The 14,612-nt window shown below is 43.4% G+C and overlaps 1 protein-coding gene across 5 annotated transcripts in view; it reads right to left on the bottom strand.

Annotated features, from left to right (window-relative positions):
• The window catches only part of SH3RF2 (SH3 domain containing ring finger 2), a 149,178-nt gene that overhangs the window by 28,608 nt on the left and 105,958 nt on the right, over positions 1–14,612 (bottom strand). For 4 of the 5 annotated variants that reach the window (XM_005683093.3, XM_013965658.2, XM_013965657.2 and 1 more), the window contains 2 exons: positions 3,623–3,714; positions 1,998–2,168 (listed from right to left, as the gene is read on the bottom strand). In XM_005683093.3, coding sequence (XP_005683150.2) covers positions 1,998–2,168; positions 3,623–3,714 — 263 coding nt within the window. The remainder of the gene's footprint in view (positions 1–1,997; positions 2,169–3,622; positions 3,715–14,612) is intronic. The other variant, XM_013965660.2, reaches the window with a different exon arrangement.

Genomic DNA, 14,612 nt, shown 5'->3' on the forward strand with positions numbered 1-14,612 from the left:
TAGATCATGTCACGCATCTGCTCCAAGCCCTATAACATGGTTGAAGTCACATTCCTCATTATGACTGAGCAAATTCTGAATCTGAATCCCTGTCACCACTCTGGCCTCATCTTGTAGGAGCCCCCTCCCTTCCCTAATCCAGCCCCTCGGCCTTCAGGTCAGGGTGCTCCTTCCCCAGGGCCTTTGATCTGTCCTCGCTGTTCCCTGGGCCTGGAATGCGCTTCCTGCACCCCTCTGTTCTTCCTTCTCACCGCTCAGCCAGCCCACCCCCGACCAGACTATTAACATTGTAGTCACCCCTACATAAATTCTATCCCCCTTTCCTGACTGATTTTTTCTCCTTAGACCTTATCATCAGCACACCACTTATATTCCTTACACGTCCTTTCTGTCCATCCCACAAGAGTATAAGCTTCAGTGGGCAGAGATTTCTGTGTATTTCGTTCACTGGTGTTTCTCCAGTATCTAGAAGGGTGCCTAACCTACTGTGCTCAGTATATATTTGCTGACTAAATGGATTAAAGCATCAGTTATAGGCATCCTTAGTTTGCCTTTGGGGATTTTGCAAATTTCTAACAAGTTCCAAAAACCACTGAAGGGAGTAACTATGACCTTCTATTCCAACTTTCTGGCATGCAAAGAAATCTTTTTGCCTGGATCTATTGGTACCCACACTTTGCCTGTATTCTATCTAGAAAGGGGATCTGCCACCTCAGTAAAAGCAAGTGCAGTCTTTTATTGAACCAGAATCTTCTAAGTTGTATTCACTGGTTCACTGTCCCCTGAGGGAACAAGCCTGCTTCCTGATCTACACAGTCTATTATGGTCTCTCTGACCCTTGTCTTCTGCACTCAAACAATCCTAGTGTCTTTCTATGTTTATCCAGTGATGTAGCTTCTATTTCCTCACCATTGCAGCCCTCCTCTGGACACACTGCCCACCTACAGGAAGGTCCCCCAAACTGGCCACATATGACTCCTGCTCTAACCCCCATAGAGAACAGTGGGATTATCCCTTTCCTTGGAGTTATGACTCTCTGGTATGTCATAAAGGTAGTGTTTATGTGTGGTAAGGGGCTTGGTGCCTTGTGGTGGGCTTTGCCTGGACTTATGGGGGTGGAGGTAGCACCTGGACGTACAGGAGGAGCCGTGGACAGTTTTGGGGGCCTGTGTGTACTTGCGGTTGTATGAGGTGGCTGAACAAACTGTGCAGCAGTGCGACTGATGAATGTGCCAGAGAATGGAAAAGGCTGGGAAAGCTGTTTGGCAAGAAGACCTGCAGGGCAACTGGCGCGTGAGTGGGGGGTTGGGTGTATAGGTAGTGGTCTGAGTCATGAAACCCTTGCCTAATGGCACCACATCCTGGGAAGTCTCCTAAGGTGCTCCCAGAGGTCTTCTGATCTTTGGGCTTTCCCATTGTTCTATGATTATGGAGTGTCTGGGTGAAGACAGTGAAGTGTGATTTGTGGGGGTTGTACAGTAGAACTGAAGTCTAGTTCCTGAGCAGGCTGGTTAACTGCACATCACCTTCATCGTCTGTAAAATAACACCCACCTCCTGGGATACTCGAGCATGCTGCTGCTGCTGCTGCTAAGTCACTTCAGGCATGTCCGACTCTGTGTGACCCCATAGACGGCAGCCCACCAGGCTCCCCTGTCCGTGGGATTCTCCAGGCAAGAACACTGGAGTGGGTTGCCATTTCCTTCTCCAATGCATGAAAGTGAAAAGTGAAAGTGAAGTCGCTCAGTTGTGTCTGACTCGAGCATAGCCAAAGAGTTAAAAGATGCAAAAGTATCAATACCTGTAAAATGTGAAGAGCTATTTAAAAGATAACTATTTTCCTTTTGTTTTTTTAATTAACCATTAGGAGGATAGTGAAGCAAAAATTGTTTCTTGGCCCACGCTCTGAAAGGATTGAGTCTTTCAGCCATTCCACTCAGAGATGACTCTGGCCTAGATGATCCAACCCTCTGATTCCTGAGATTGGAGAGGACGCACCTGAAAATGGGGATGACATAGTTGTTGGGGAAGATGCCAACTCGCCCAGTCACCAAGGAGACGCCCCTGAGCCAGCCGTCCTGGTACTTGCCCAGGACCCTGACCCCCTCTCCCTTCTGTAGGTCCAGTTCATCAGGTCCATGGGCTGAGTAGGAGTGCAGAGCTACAAACCTGGGGAAACACAGGGAGCTGGTGAAGGACGCTGGTGAGTGTGCCTAATGGAACCAGCAAAGGGTGAAGGGAGAGGAAAACTCAGAGTCCATGACCCAGTGGTTAGCACCAAACATCTAAGAATTGAAACCTCACTATGTAAGGCAGATAGAAATGGTGGAATCTTATTGCAGTTGCAGTGGTGGGCCCCAAATCCCTGCCCCCTCCATCTCTTCCCTCCTGCAGAGAGTACTCTGAAGCTCCAGGTCACTCACTGAGGTCACATCAGTATTTTGACATTGGGGAAACTGGCTGAGAATAGAGAAAGGAGTTGGTGGCCACGAATCAGTGGCAGAGTTGGGTCGAAAGCCTGAAAGTGATGGTTTTATATAGGATGCTTGTTCATACTGCTTAGAGTACCCTCAAGACAGTGGTCACAGCCATCAAGGTTCAGGGAACCGAGGGGTCAGCATAGACCTCTCTGATCCATTCCCTCTCCTGCGGGTAGTGACGTGTCTGACTCACAAGATGCTAGCTTAATGTAGGCAGGAGATGGACATGGGGTAGTGGGAGGCAAGGGTTAATTTCAGTGTTTCGGCACACAGTGGAATGAATATTGGCTGCATTGTGGGATGGAGGAGAGGATGGGCTTGAAACGTGGTAGAAATGTTCTTGGGTTGGAACAGTGACTTTCCACTTTGAAGTCCACATAGTAGCTTGGGTAGATAACATCCAGGTATGAGCTGGGGGATAAAGACCCTGGGGAGTAGTTAGGCTTTGGAAGGAGAATAATTACCCAACTAAAAGCATTAAAAATAACCCACTTTGCTTTCCCAGATTTGGCATTAAAAGTGTATGGCTTCGAGCTGGATAGACCCTAAGGCAGCAGTTCCCAACCTTTTTGGCGCCAGTGGGATGGTTTCAGGATGATTCAAGTACACGTTCAAGTGCACAAAGTACATTTATTGTGCACTTTATCTCTATCATTATTATACCAGCTCCACCTCAGATCATCAGCATTAGAGCCCAGAGGTTGGGGACAACTGCTCTAAGGACTTTGAGGCACTGAAAGGTTTTATCAAAGGGGCTAGGAGAATGTTCTCATCTGCAAGATTTCTTTCCCTCCTGAGATGTTATATTTATTTCTCACTGATACAGCAGCATCTACTGATGACCAAGCATTGTGAATCTAAAGAAAGACAACAGAAATCACTGAGTACCCAATCTCCCTGTAGGGTTTTGGTACCTAATCTAGTCTCTTTCTGCTTTTGTAAAATAATGAGCCAGGATGATGTAGTTCGGTAATTTGTAATTTTCATCATTTCCTTTGGACATTGTAAAGGAAGGGAAGCTGTTGTTTCTCTGCATGGGATGGTTAGGGATGGGGATGCTCGATGACAGAGGGATGGCAAAGATGACCGCTCTGTGCCAGGAACAGGAGTGGAGGGTTGAACTCTTTTTTTTTTTTTACTCACATGTTAGCTGAGAGGTGTTGCTGGGAGCCAGGAAGACTGACAATGGCCGTGGAATGTCCTGGGGAGGCAGGTGCAGGGTGATAGGTGCTGACCTGCAGAAACAGCAAGCATTAGGAGCCAGACCCACAGCAGAGCTGCTGCATTCTGATGCAACTAAAAGCCAACAGGCACGCCCAGCACCACCCATCGTGTGTCTTTTTCTCTGTGGTTTGTGGCTGTGGGCAGAGCAGAGTGGTGGTGGATTGGTTTATGGTCTGTTGGAGTGGTATGCCAGGGTCACATTCCAAAAGACTGCTCAGATAAGGCTTGGGATGAAGGCTCGTTCAATTTACAGTCGACAGAGCACTGTCAGGCTCTTCTTTATGTTCCCCCGGCCCCTCTCCACCCATTTCCTAGTGCACTCGCCTCCCTCTAAGAAAACCTGTTCTCGAAAAATGATATGATGGCTAATGTTGAGAACACTCGCCAGGCAGTTTTAAGTGCTTCGTAAGTATCAGCTAGTTTAATCCTTATTAAAGGAACTATTATTATCCCTATTTTTGGATGAGGAACTGAGGGAAAGAGAAAAATCACTCAACTAGAATGAACCAACATTGAAAACCAGGTACTCTAGGTCCTGAGCCCATACTCTCACTAATGTTAGTATTAACACACACACACACACACACGCGCGCGCGCGCACACACACACACACACACACCCCGGTTTATCCTGTGACTTAGTGATGGTGAATCTGCAACCTCTTCACTTTTCCAGGCTGAAAGAGGGAGCAAAAATTCTAAAAGCATCTGGAAACTGCCAACTATCCTGAGGCTTCTCGTATTATCTAATGTCTTACCTTGCTTATTTTCTTCTCAGCACATATCACAGACTGTGATTGTTTCCTTGTTTATTTACTGACCATCCCCCATCACTAGACTACAAGTTCATGAGCAAGGGACTATGTCTTGTTTATCTTGTGTTTCTTATATGCTTAATATGTTACTTGTAACTTAATGAATGAATGAAAACATCTTTCTACCCACTACACCAAATATTAATGAAATCTCAACTATTTCCATGCCATCCAGAGTAAACACATTCAACCAGTCTTCAGTTATCTACCTTTTAGTGATGGTAGCTACATATATGTGCCTTTTTAGGACTGTGCTTTGTGGGTACAACTATTATTTGCATAATGTGTGTTTGAGCAGTTGTGAATCCATTTCTGAGTATGTATGTACAAGTGTGTATGTTTATTCAGAACCTGTGACAATTGTATGTACATGTTTGATGGCACTGGTCTATTGTATATCTTATTGTGTTCACGCATGTGGGTCAGATAAGCATGTATGCTATGTGACATATGTATGTATGGTTGTAAACGTCTATCTGGAATTCTATATATATGTCTATGAACTCTAGAGGTGTGTGCAAGAAGGCATGGAAATAGTTTTGTGTGTCTGTGTCAATGATTGTATAAATATATGTGTGGCTGTGTATGTGTGTGTGATGTTTCAATTCAGTTATAGGATCAGAAAAACATTCCAGTTAGATAGTAAGAAGGGTTGGCAAGAGTATGCTGCTGCTGCTAAGTCGCTTCAGTCATGTCCAACTCTGTGCAACCCCATAGACGGCAGCCCACCAGGCTCCCCCATCCCTGGGATTCTCCAGGCAAGAACACTGGAGTGGGTTGCCATTCCCTTCTTCAATGCATGAAAATGAAAAGTGAAAGTGAAGTCGCTCAGTTGTGTCTGACCCTCAGCGACCCCATGGACTACAGCCTTCCAGGCTCCTCCATCCATGGGATTTTCCAGGCAAGAGTACTGGAGTGGGGTGCCATTGCCTTCTCCGTGGCAAGAGTATAGAGAAATCTAAACCCTCATACAGTGTTGGTGGAAATGTAAAATGGTTCCAGCTCTTTGGAAAATAGTTTTGCAGCCCCTCAGATAACTCATAGAGTCACCATATGATTCGCTAAGTCTGACATCCAAGAGAAGTGAAAACATATAACCACACTAAAGCTTGTATGTGAATTTTACAGCACTAGTATTTATAATAGACCAAAGGTGGAAATAACCTAAATGTCTATTGGTTGAAGAATGAATAAAGAAAACATGGTATATCTGTACAATGGAATAATATTTTACAGTGGAATATTATTCAACCACAAAAGAAAGTATTGATATATGCTATAACATGGATAAACTGTGAAAACATTATGCTGATTGAAAAAAGCAAGACACAAGAAACATTACATAGTTCTATTTATATATCTTAAATGGGTTAAATGTAAAATATATTTTATGGTATGTGAAATATGATATTGTATATAAAATATATTTTAATAAGCTTTTTAAAAAGTCCCAAACCATATGATTATCTTAATAGATGTACGAAAAGCTTTTTATAAAGTTTGACATCATTATGATAAAAACTCTCCAGAGAGCAGGCATAGAAGGAACATACCTCAACATAATAAAGGCCAGATATGACAAACCCACAGCTAGCATCATATTTAATGGTGAAAAGCTGGAAGTATTTCCTCTAAGATCAGGAATAAGACAAGGAGGTCCATTCTCACCACTTCTGTTCAACACAGTTTTGGAAGTCCTAGCCACAGCAACCAGAGAAAAAAAGAAATAAAAGGAATCCAAATTGGAAAGGAAGAAGTGAAACTGTTACTGTCTGCAGGTGACATGATACTATACATGGAAAATCCTGAAGACGCCACCAGAAAAACTACTATAGCTCAGAGCTCATCAAGAGCTCTAGTAGTAAAGTTGCAGGATACAAAATTCATATACAGAATTTGTTGCATTTCTATACACTAACAATGAAAGATCGGAAGAAGAAATTTAGGATAAAGCCCAACTTGGTGGGGAATCAATATTATTAAAATGACCTCACTACCTAAGGTAACCCACAGATTCACTGCAATCCCTGTCAAAATATCAAAGGAATTTTTTTTTTTTACAGACCTAAAATAATTTAAAAATCTGTATGGAAACACAAAAGACTCCAAATAGCCAAAACAATCTTGAAAAAGAAGACCAGAGCTAGAGGGATGACAATCCTTGACCTCAGATTACAGCACAAAGTTACAGTAAAAAAAAATGGTACTGGCACAAAAACAGACACATAGATCAATGGAACAGGTTTGAGAGCCCAGAAATAAATCTACATACTTATATTCAATTAGTCTATGACAAAAGAATCAAGAATATACAATGGAGAAAAGACAGTCTTTTCAATAAATGATGCTGAGAAAACTGGACAGCTACATGTAAAAGAAATTAGAACATTGTCAAATACCATGTACAAAAATAAACTCAAAAAGGATTAAAGACTTAAATGTAACACTGGATACGATAAAACTTAGAATAAAATATAGACAGAAAACTCTCTGATATAAATTGTAGCAATATTTTTGGATCTGTCTCCTAAAGTAAAGGAAATAAAAGCAAAAATAAACAAGTGGGACCTAGTTAAAAAAAGTTTTTGCACAGCAAATGTAACCATTGACAAAATAAAAAGACAGCCTACTGAATGGGAGAAGGTATCAGTAAATTATATGACCAGTAAGAGATTAATATTCAACATATATAAATACCCCACATAACTCAACATTAAGAAAACAAAATGATATGATTTAAAAATGGACAGAAGAATGGAATCGACATTAAATGCGATGGTAAACGGGCACATGAAAAGATGCTCAATGCTGCTAATCATTAGGGAAATGCAAATCAAAACCACAATGACATATCGCCTCATACCAGCCAGAATGGATGACTATCATCAAAATGAACACAAATAACAAATTTTTGGTGAGAACAGGAAGAAAAGGAAACCCTCATACACTGTTGGTGGGAATGTAAACTGTTGAAGCCACTGTGGAAAACAGTATGGAAGTTTCTAAATTTTTAAAATTTAAAATTTTTAAAATTTTAATTTTTAAAAATTTAAAAATAGAACTACCATATGACCCAGAAATTTGACTCCTGAGTGCATGTCCAAAAAATCCAAAAACATTAATTTGAAAAGATACATGCACCCTGATGCTTACAGCAGCATATTTTACAATTGCCAAGATATGGAAGCAATGTAAGTGTACATCAACAGATGAATGGATAATGAAGATATGGTACATATACACACACAATGGAATATTACTCAGCCATAAAAAGAACAAAATTTTGCTATTTGCAGCAACATGGATGGACTTGGAGGGCATTATGCTACGTGAAATAAGAAAGAGAAAGACAAATACTGTATAATATTACTTAATACCCTTTTCCCAGTATAACTCTATTAGCCAAATCTCATCACTGCTACTGCTTTCTTGTGATTTTTTTTTGGGGGGGGAAAATGTATATATGCATATACCAACATCATATATCTATACCTGTTTATTTTTTAATTTATAGAAAAATGCCACATTATGGACACTATTCTATTGTTTTTTCCTTGTATCAATACATTTTTAAGATTTGGGGGGCTTCCCTGGTTTCTCATTGGTAAAGAATCTGCCTGTAGCACAGGAGATGTGGAAGATCCCCTGGAGAAGGAAATTGCAACCTACTCCAGTATTGTTGCCTGGAAAATCCTATGGACAGAGGAGCCTGGTAGGTGACAGCCTATGGGGTTGCTAAAGAGTTGGGACATGACTTGGTGACTAACAACAACAATAAACAGTGGAATCTGAAAAATACAACAAACTAGTGAATATAGCAAAGAGAGAAAAGACTCACAGATACAGGGAACAAACTTGGGGCTACCAGTGTGAAGAGTGGGGAGGGACAATATAGGGGTCGGGGAGTGGGAGGTACAAGTTATTGGGGTATAAGATAGTCTACAAGGATGTATTTACAACATAGAGGATACAGCCAATATTTTGTAATAACTGTAAGTGGAATATGACCTTTAAAATTTTATTAAAAAAAAACAACCCAGACCATTCCTTGGTCATCCATCTGAGAGTCTCTAATACTTCATAAAGTGTTGTGAACTTTGCAATCAAACATTGTCATACTGGTTCCCTCAAACAAGCTGCCGGCTTTGGGTTAGGCTGCTCCTCCCTTGCGACTGGGCAAGATATAATCCTTCTGGGATTGGGAGATATGCCAAGGGAGAGCCGCGTTATGTGCACAACTAATCTTATGTTTGTGAAGGCTGTTGGATCACTGATTAAGCAGGATGAACTTCACATAACACCTGTGACTTTCCATTGTTATGCTTGAGTAAAAAGTCCTACCATCCATAAGCACTATTAATCATTTAGGGAGGAGGAAGATGCCAAAATGCAAAGAAAACCATCCTTCCATTACACCTAAAGAAGTTATCTTTTACTTCTCTAGGTCTTCAGCTGGAGAGATGGGTATTTCGCTCCTAATTGGAACAGGGAAACCTGCCAGAACTGAAATCACTGGGTTTGTGTTGGATTTCTTTCTAAGGTGAAATGGGAAGGGAGGCCAGATTTTCAGTTTGAGGTGTCAGGGAGGAGAAGGGAAAATACAAATGGGGAAGGAGAAGGAGGGAGAGAGGGAGATGGTGGACAGCTCTGAGAGTGGGGCAGAGAGTCAGAAACTGGGACAAAGACACATGGGGGAAAGAGAAAGATCCAGGGGGACAGAGGAAGGAAGAAGAAAGGGGAGATTAAGACTGGGGAAACTCTTATAACTCATTCAGAAGACAACCCAATTAAAAGATGGGCAAAAGGGACTTCCCTGGTGGTCCAGCGGTTAAGAATCCATCTTGCAATGCAAGAAATGTGGTCTTGATCCCTGGTTGGAGAACTAAGACCCACATACCTCAGAGCAAATAAGCCCATGGGCTGCAACTACTGAGCTGGCGTGCCACAACCAGAGAGTCCATTCGATGCAATGAAAGATTCTGCATGATACAACAAAGACTCTACATGCCCACAACTAAGACCTACTGCAGTCAAATGAATTTTTTAAAATGGGCAAAGGACATCACAAAAGAAGATAATATCAAGTGGCTAGTAAGCACATGGAAAAATGTTCAACATCAACAATAATCAGGAAAATGCAATTTAAACCATGAGATACTACTACACACCTATGAGAATGGCTGAAATTAAAAAGACTGACCATACCAAGTGTCAGTGAGGATGTGGAACAACTAGAATTCTTATCTGCTCCTGGTGGGTGCCACAGGACAATGAATTGGCCATTTTTATTAAAGTGAAGTGAAGTGAAGTGAAGTTGCTCAGTCGTGTCCGACTCTTTGCGACCCTGTGGACTGTAGCCCACCAGGCTCCTCTGTCCATGGGATTCTCCAGGTAAGAATACTGGAGTGGGTTGCCATTTCCTTCTCCAGGGGATCTTCCTGACCCAGGGATCAAACCCAGGTCTCCCGCATTGCAGGCAGACGCTTTAACCTCTGAGCCACCAGGGAAGCCTTAAAACATATATTTACCACACTGCAATCCTACTCACAGGTTTTTACTTAAGAGAAATGCAAACTTATGTCCACACAAGGACCTGTACAGGAATGTTCATAGCAACTTTATTTGTTTTAGCCAGAAGCTGAAAACAACCCGAATGCCAATCAACTGGTGAATGAACAAACTGTGGTACAAGCACAATGGAAACCCCCTCAGCAATACATGCAATGATGTGGATGAATCTTAACATCATCCTAAGTAAAAGCAGCAGGACACACAAAACTACGTATTCTGTAGTGACAGGTTAAAAATCACCAAGAGCCAGGGGTGGGGAGAGATGATTCATTGCAAAGGGGCACAAGGAAAGTTTTGAGGGTGATAGAAAGATTCTGTACCTCGGTTTCAGTAGTTATCACATGCCCTTTAACATCTGCCAAGTCATTGAGCTGTATACTTATAATCGTTGAACTTTACTGTATGTAACTATAACTCAATAAAGCTGTTAAAAAATATGACTATATTATCTAGCTTGCAGGAAGTGACCTTAGCTTGACCCAGCCCAAACGCTGGAATTAGCATAGGATATAGGGGTGACAGGTTAACCTAACAGTGGGCTAGTGATCCTCATATGTCAGGGGGCCACCTGAAAATGGGCAAACTCAAATGTGGATACCTAGGGATCAGACAGAGGTTCCATCAGTAAGGTGAAAACAAAAATGAATGAATGAATGGAGTAAGAGCAAGATAAAGCCAGGGAGGAAGGACAGCCAGAACAAGACAGAGACGAAGGCCCCACCCGGTAAACGAAGACAGCCGGGTAGATGGCCAGCTTCTGAGGAAGGCAGGTCTGTTCCTGTCAGTGGTATTCAAGACACAGGCCCAGCTTGTCTGAATGAAAGGGCCTCTGGTGGGTGGGTGGTTTCCTGAGGTCACCTATGACCTCAGGTCCCCGTGCCACAAAGGGTTTGTGAGGCTACCTTTGTGGTCTTCTAGGCTCTGGTGCTTCCTGGGGTAGGATCCGGGGATCTGAGCAGGATGAGAGAAAGTGCTGGTATTCGAGAATGTGGGTGGGAATTTCTGCAATGATCTAAAAGCATTTTTTCCTCCTTTTGAAGGAAGTGATTCATTGAAAAGAAGTATTTATCAGGAGCAGAGGAATGCACAGCTGTGTGGCCGCTGGGCGTTTTCAGGTGTTAAGTAAGGGAGGAGAGGGGGCTCGGGCCTGGCAGGAGCTGCTGCAGCATTCCGCTGGCCCTGGCCTCCCAGATTTGGGACTTAGCACCCTCGCCCAGGCCTCTGGAGGCAGCTCTAGCCTACTCAGGCATTTGACTTTGCAGCTTGAGCATTTTCTAGCATATGTGATCTTGGGCAAGGATAAAATTCTGTGGCCCCTCCATTTCCTCATCTGTAAAATGGGGGCAATAATGGTGTTTCTCTCCTAGAGTTGTTATGAAGATTGAATAAAGAACTTGTGTATTATTTAGCACAGTGTAAGTGCTCAATCAGTTCAGTTCAGTTGCTCAGTCGTGTCCGACTCTTCAACCCCATGAATTACAGCACGCCAGGCCTCCCTGTCCATCACCATCTCCCAGGGTTCACTCAAAGTCATGTCCATCGAGTCGGTGATGCCATCCAGCCATCTCAACCTCTGTCGTCCCCTTCTCCTCCTGCCCCCAATCCCTCCCAGCATCAGGGTCTTTTCCGATGAGTCAACTCTTTGCATGAGGTGGCCAAAGTACATATTGCTTATTTAAAAAAAATTTTTTTTTTAATTGAAACAGAGTTGATTTACAATGTTGTGTTAGTTTCAGGTACACAGCAAAGTGATTCAGTCATGTGTTAGTCACTCAGTTGTGTCTGACTCTTTGTGACTCCATGGACTGTAGCCAGGCTCCTCTGTCTATGGGATTCCCTTTTTCATGGGATCTTCCCAACCCAGGGATTGAACAGGGGTCTGCTGAATTGCAGGCAGATTCTTTACTGTCTGAGCAATCAGGGAATCCATATCCAGTTATATATAGATATAAATACATAGATAAAAATACACATGTGCGTGTGCTCAGTCACTAAGCTGTGGTTGACTCTTAGTGACCACATGTACTGTAGCCTGCCAGGCTCCTCTGTCTATGGGATTTTCCAGGCAAAAATTCTAGAGTGGGTTGTCATTTCCTCCTCCAGGGGATCTTCCCGACACAGGGATTGAACCCACATCTCCTGCGTCTCCTTCATTGGCAGGCAGAGTCTTTACCACTGTGCCACCTACAAGTATTCTTTAAAATTCTCTTCCATTATAGATTATTACAAGATGTTGTATAGAGTTCCTTGTTCTATACAGTGGGTCCTTGTTTTCTGTTTTATATATAGTAGGGTGTATATTTTAATTAAATAGTACTTATTTTGGTCTACTAAGAGATTAGCTGCTGTGCAGGGTGTGGGTGGTGTGGGTGGAGCACCCTCTTTTATGTGTCAGCCCTGCGAGGTCTTGGACTGAGCAGGACCCAAGAATGAGGTGGGGATGGGAGTAAGCAGGCCTCCTTTCTTCTCTTCTAGAGGAGCTTTCAGGTCCCTGGCTTTCTAAAATATGTTTGCTGTCCCCCAGCCCCACCCCTGCTGTGGTACTCAGCTGTCTCTTCTGGGGTGCATGCCTCTCAGGAGTTGTGCAGGGCATGGGGTGCTGTCCTCCTCAACAGAGCGTGAGCCAGCCCCTGTGGTCCAGCATCTCAGGATGCCCAGGAACGAACAAGGGCCTGAACCTATGGAGTGTTCACTCAGGGCTGGAAGAAGGGCTGCCTTTTACAGACAGAAAATTAAGTATCGTATGGTAGTTTCTATACCACCACTATTGATAATCTCGAGTTGACCACTGAACTTTATAGAGTTAAAAATTCATTCTCTTCTTTTATTACGAGAGACTTGAGCCATATTCAGCAGTTGCAGCGTGTGGGCCTTATTTGTTCCTCAGCGTTGGAGCTAATGGAACAACCAAGACACACAGAGTTCCTTCCTCAGGTGGACCTCACCCAGTATACCAGGGAAGGAACTTAAACCCACAGTTACATAAACATAGCACATGTTGGCATGGGGGATAGGGTGGGGCTCAAAGTGCTCTGGGAGCTGCTGGGAGAGGCTTACCTTGATCTCCAAGAGGTATTTCACTCACATGCTGCGATTCCAATACTAACTTGTGATACACAGGCCTCATTTTTGTCATCCTCTTTTCTATAGATAAGCTGAGATGGAAAGATTATGTGATTTTTCAGGCCAGCAAGTGGGTGGTTAAGTTGACACCAGGAGCCCTTTTAAGTGCTGACCAAGGTTAGCACTTGGGGCTTCCCTGGTGGCTTAGCTGGTAAAGAATCCGCCTGCAATGAGGGAGACCTGGGTTTGATCCCTGGATTGGGAAGATCCCCTGGAGAAAGGAAAGGCTACCCACTCCAGTATTCTGGCCTGGAGAATTCCATGGACTATTCCATGGGGTCGCAAAGAGTCAGACACGATTAAGCAACTTTCACTTTCAAGGTTAGCACTTAACTCCATGTGCCTAGAGAGCTGACGTCTGTGAGGCATGCTTGGGTATCCCAGGAAAGGCCTTCTAGCTAAATTCAGCATTCTTTTTTTTAAGAAAAATAATTGTATTTATTCATTTGTTGGCTGTGCTGAGTCTTCATTGCCATGTGGGCTCTTCTCCAGTTGTGGCAAACAGGGGCTACTGTCCGGCCGCGGTGCGTGGGCTTCTCATCTCAGTGGCTTCTCTTGTAAAGCACAGGCTCTAGAGCACGAGCGTTTCAGTGGCTGCAGCACATAAACGCAATACTTGAGGCTCTCAGGCTCTAGAACATAGGCTCAGAAGTTGTGGCGCATGGGCTTATTTCCTCTGTGGCATGTGGGATCTTCCCAGACCAGGGATTGAATCTGGATCTCCTGAATTGGTAAGAGTATTCTTCACCACTGAGCCACCAGGGAAGCCCTCAAAGTTCTGTTTTCAGGGTCACAGGTATGTCATGTTCCTGACGACCACTGTTCCTGGCCAGTGTCCCCTGTAATATACAATAGATCTGGAGACAGGTGGACTATGAAGTGCTTTTTTGTTTGTTTGTTTTTCTTCTTCATTCTCTGGCAGAAGTGAGATCCTTGCAGAGTCAGAACTTCGTTTACCAGACTGCTCCCCTTCCTTCCCTAAGCTGGTCTCAGAGCCAGCCCAGCCTGCAATCCTTCCCTGTTCTGGATGAGCAGGGAGCAGCTGCCCAGTGCTATGATCTGCCCTGAGAGTAAAAGCATTGTCTGAGAAACAGAACTCACTCAGGAGCTGGCAGCAGGTTACTTTAGGTCCACCTCAAAATGTATCTTCTAGGGGACTTCCCTGGTGATTCAATGGTTAACACTCCTTGCTCCCAATGCAGGGGGCGAGCGTTTGATCCTTGGTCAGGGAACTAAGATCCCACATGCTGTGAGACATGGCAAAAAATTAAAAAAAATAAAAATAAAAATGTCTTCTAAAGTACATAGTGAGGTCAGTAGGGGTAATCCTGTGTAATGCTGTGAAGACAACTCCATTTCCATCTTCCAGGGAGTCACTGAAGCTTAGAATATTCTCTGTGA

Source organism: Capra hircus, chromosome 7, assembly GCF_001704415.2.
Source record: "Capra hircus breed San Clemente chromosome 7, ASM170441v1, whole genome shotgun sequence".
Taxonomy (NCBI): Eukaryota; Metazoa; Chordata; class Mammalia; order Artiodactyla; family Bovidae; genus Capra; species Capra hircus.